The 2581-nt window shown below is 53.0% G+C and overlaps 1 protein-coding gene across 1 annotated transcript in view; it reads right to left on the reverse strand.

Annotated features, from left to right (window-relative positions):
- Nucleotides 1-879: 879 nt before the first annotated feature.
- The window catches only part of LOC135826730 (uncharacterized protein K02A2.6-like), a 5025-nt gene continuing 3323 nt past the window's right edge, over nt 880-2581 (reverse strand). Inside the window, exon 2 of the mRNA XM_065339331.1 lies at nt 880-2573. Coding sequence (XP_065195403.1) covers nt 880-2573 — 1694 coding nt within the window. The remainder of the gene's footprint in view (nt 2574-2581) is intronic.

A 2581-nucleotide genomic window follows, 5' to 3' on the forward strand; every position in this document is an offset into this window, starting at 1 on the left:
ATCGCTGCCTGGGTGAGTGAAGCTCCACGTTTTCTTTTTTCGCTTTCACGAGACAAACATAGTGAAACAAAGCCGGGTGTGGTACATTGAGGAATGAAACAATAATGTATATTATCAGAGCCAGAATGTCAACCACGCCCGCACGTTAGGCACCGGCGAATTATGCCGGCATAATTATTGGCATAATTTGATGGTTAAAAATTTGGAGCATAATTTGGCATCCTCTCGGAGGTAGGAGCATAACTACACGATTATACCACAGTTCTAGTATGTAGGCTACAGAATTGTGTACAATGCACCTGATCAGTGATGGTGGTTGTAGTGTTTTAGTCCGTGACTCACAACACCCAAAACAAAGCACACCCGTAGTTCACTTGTCCAGTACGCAACTGGTTGAATATTACAGAGTAGAGCAATATAAAAGGAAGTTAATGGAGGTAGTCCAAACACACGAGATAGCTAGCATGCATGAATGGATGAATGCCAAGTGCGGTCATTCGACACTTCCATAAGGTCTAGCATTACCAACAATAGTCTGGCCCTCAGGTGATTCACAATGTCTGTGGTTACAAACACCACAGTCCTCCCTTCTAAAATGGAACATACTTCTAGGACTAGAGCAAAGATCGTAAACGTCAAGATGAAGATTGAGACAGAGAAACATGAGCATCCAGTGATGTGTAGTTCCGACATGATCAACATGACCGGGGTTGTTTCTACTTTCTACAGGCCCAAGCGAGACACTTGCTTGCGTGTCTGCAGCGATCGGCGTAGAGTCGGAGTCGGTGAGGCGTCAATTGTGTCGTTGGTAGCGTCAGCCTCGTGCTGTTGTGGCACTGCAGCCGGCTCAGGCTCGGGTGCTTCTGCTGCGGTCGGGTGCTACACTGGAGGGAGACATGGTGCAGCCACAGATTGTGTCGGCTCATCCACTAGGAAGGACGGGTGTCCCGCACGTAGCTGATCCAGGTGTCGCTTCCACTGTGCACCTTGGCTGGTGACAATCATGTACGTACGAGACCCAAGCTTCTCGAGTATGGTCGCTGGGATCCATCCGGGATGGTTGACGTTCCGGTAATCGCGTGCTAGAACGGCGCCTCCAACCTCGAAGGATCGTGCCTTGCCAGCAGGCTCTTCGGTGGGCGTCTTGGCGTTCCGGTGTGCCGTTGACGGTCGCAACAAATCCAGACGTGATCGTAGCTGACGGCCTAGGAACAGCTTCGCAGGCGTTGCCTTTGTAGCCGGATGGACTCCTCGGCGGTAGCTCATCAAGAACCGGTCAGCAGCAATCTGTGCAGGCGTTGACTGCGGTACTGCCTGGATTGCCCGTTTAAAGGTCTGGACGAACCTTTCAGCTTGGCCGTTCGTCGCTGGATGATACGGCGCTGAGCGTCTGTGAGCGATGCCGTTCGAGGCGAGGAACTCGGCAAACTCTGCAGATGCAAATTGTGGACCATTGTCGCTGACGATAAGGTCTGGGTAACCATATCTGGCGAATACTGTCCTGAGACTCGCGATGGTAGCCAAAGACGTTGTGGAAGGCATCGGAATGACTTCGGGCCATTTTGAATAGGCATCGACAATGACGAGCCACATCGTTTGCCGCAATGGACCAAGGTAATCTACGTGGACGCGCTGCCACGCGCGGTCTGGCATGCTCCATCGGTGCACTGGTGCTGCAGCAGGTTCGCTCTGAACACTTTGGCATCCGAGGCATGCTTTGACTACGTCTGCTATGTCGCCGTCCAAGCCCGGCCACCAGAGGATGCTTCTCGCCAATGCCTTCATTCGTACCATTCCTGGATGGCCTTCATGAAGCTCTGTCAGGACAGCTTTCCGGTGGTCCGGCGGAATGATGACGCGATTGCCCCATAGCAAGCACTCGTTGCTAACGCTGAGCTCGTTGCGGCGTTGGAAGTACTGCTGTAGCTCTGCTCTTGGGCACGACTTCGGCCAACCTTGTTGCACATAGCGATGGACCTCACGCAATAGCGGGTCGCTGGCTGTTGCCTCCTTGATCTGCTCCGCTGTTACTGGGAGTTGTTTGCATTGGTCCATGTAGAACATGTTGACCGCTTCCTCTGCCGTATCTGGAACTGGAGGATTTCCTACCGGCAGGCGTGACAATCCGTCGGCGTTGCAATGCTTGTCTGTTTGGCGGTACATGATCGTGTAGTCATGTCCGGCCAGGAACATCGCATAGCGTTGAAGACGTGCTACGGTCATAGCAGGCAGGCCTTTCCTCGGGTGGAAGATTGATACCAACGGCTGGTGGTCCGTGAGCAGCTCAAAATGCCGGCCGTACAGGTAGTTGTGGAAGCGTTTCACACTCCACACTATTGCGAGCGCTTCACGGTCGATCTGCGAGTATGCCTGTTCCGCTTTCGAGAGCTTTCGAGAGGCATATGCGATCGGTCGCTCTTCTCCAGATGGCAGGATGTGCGACAAGACTGCTCCAACCCCGTATGGTGACGCATCACTTGCGAGACGAACGGGCAGTGTCGGATCATAGTGTGTGAGCACCTGTTGGGATGACAGCACCTGCTTGACCTCTTGGAAGGCTTGTCGGCACTCATCTGTCCAT

The sequence above is a fragment of the Sycon ciliatum genome, chromosome 10 (assembly GCF_964019385.1).
Source record: "Sycon ciliatum chromosome 10, ocSycCili1.1, whole genome shotgun sequence".
In the NCBI taxonomy this organism is placed as follows: Eukaryota; Metazoa; Porifera; class Calcarea; order Leucosolenida; family Sycettidae; genus Sycon; species Sycon ciliatum.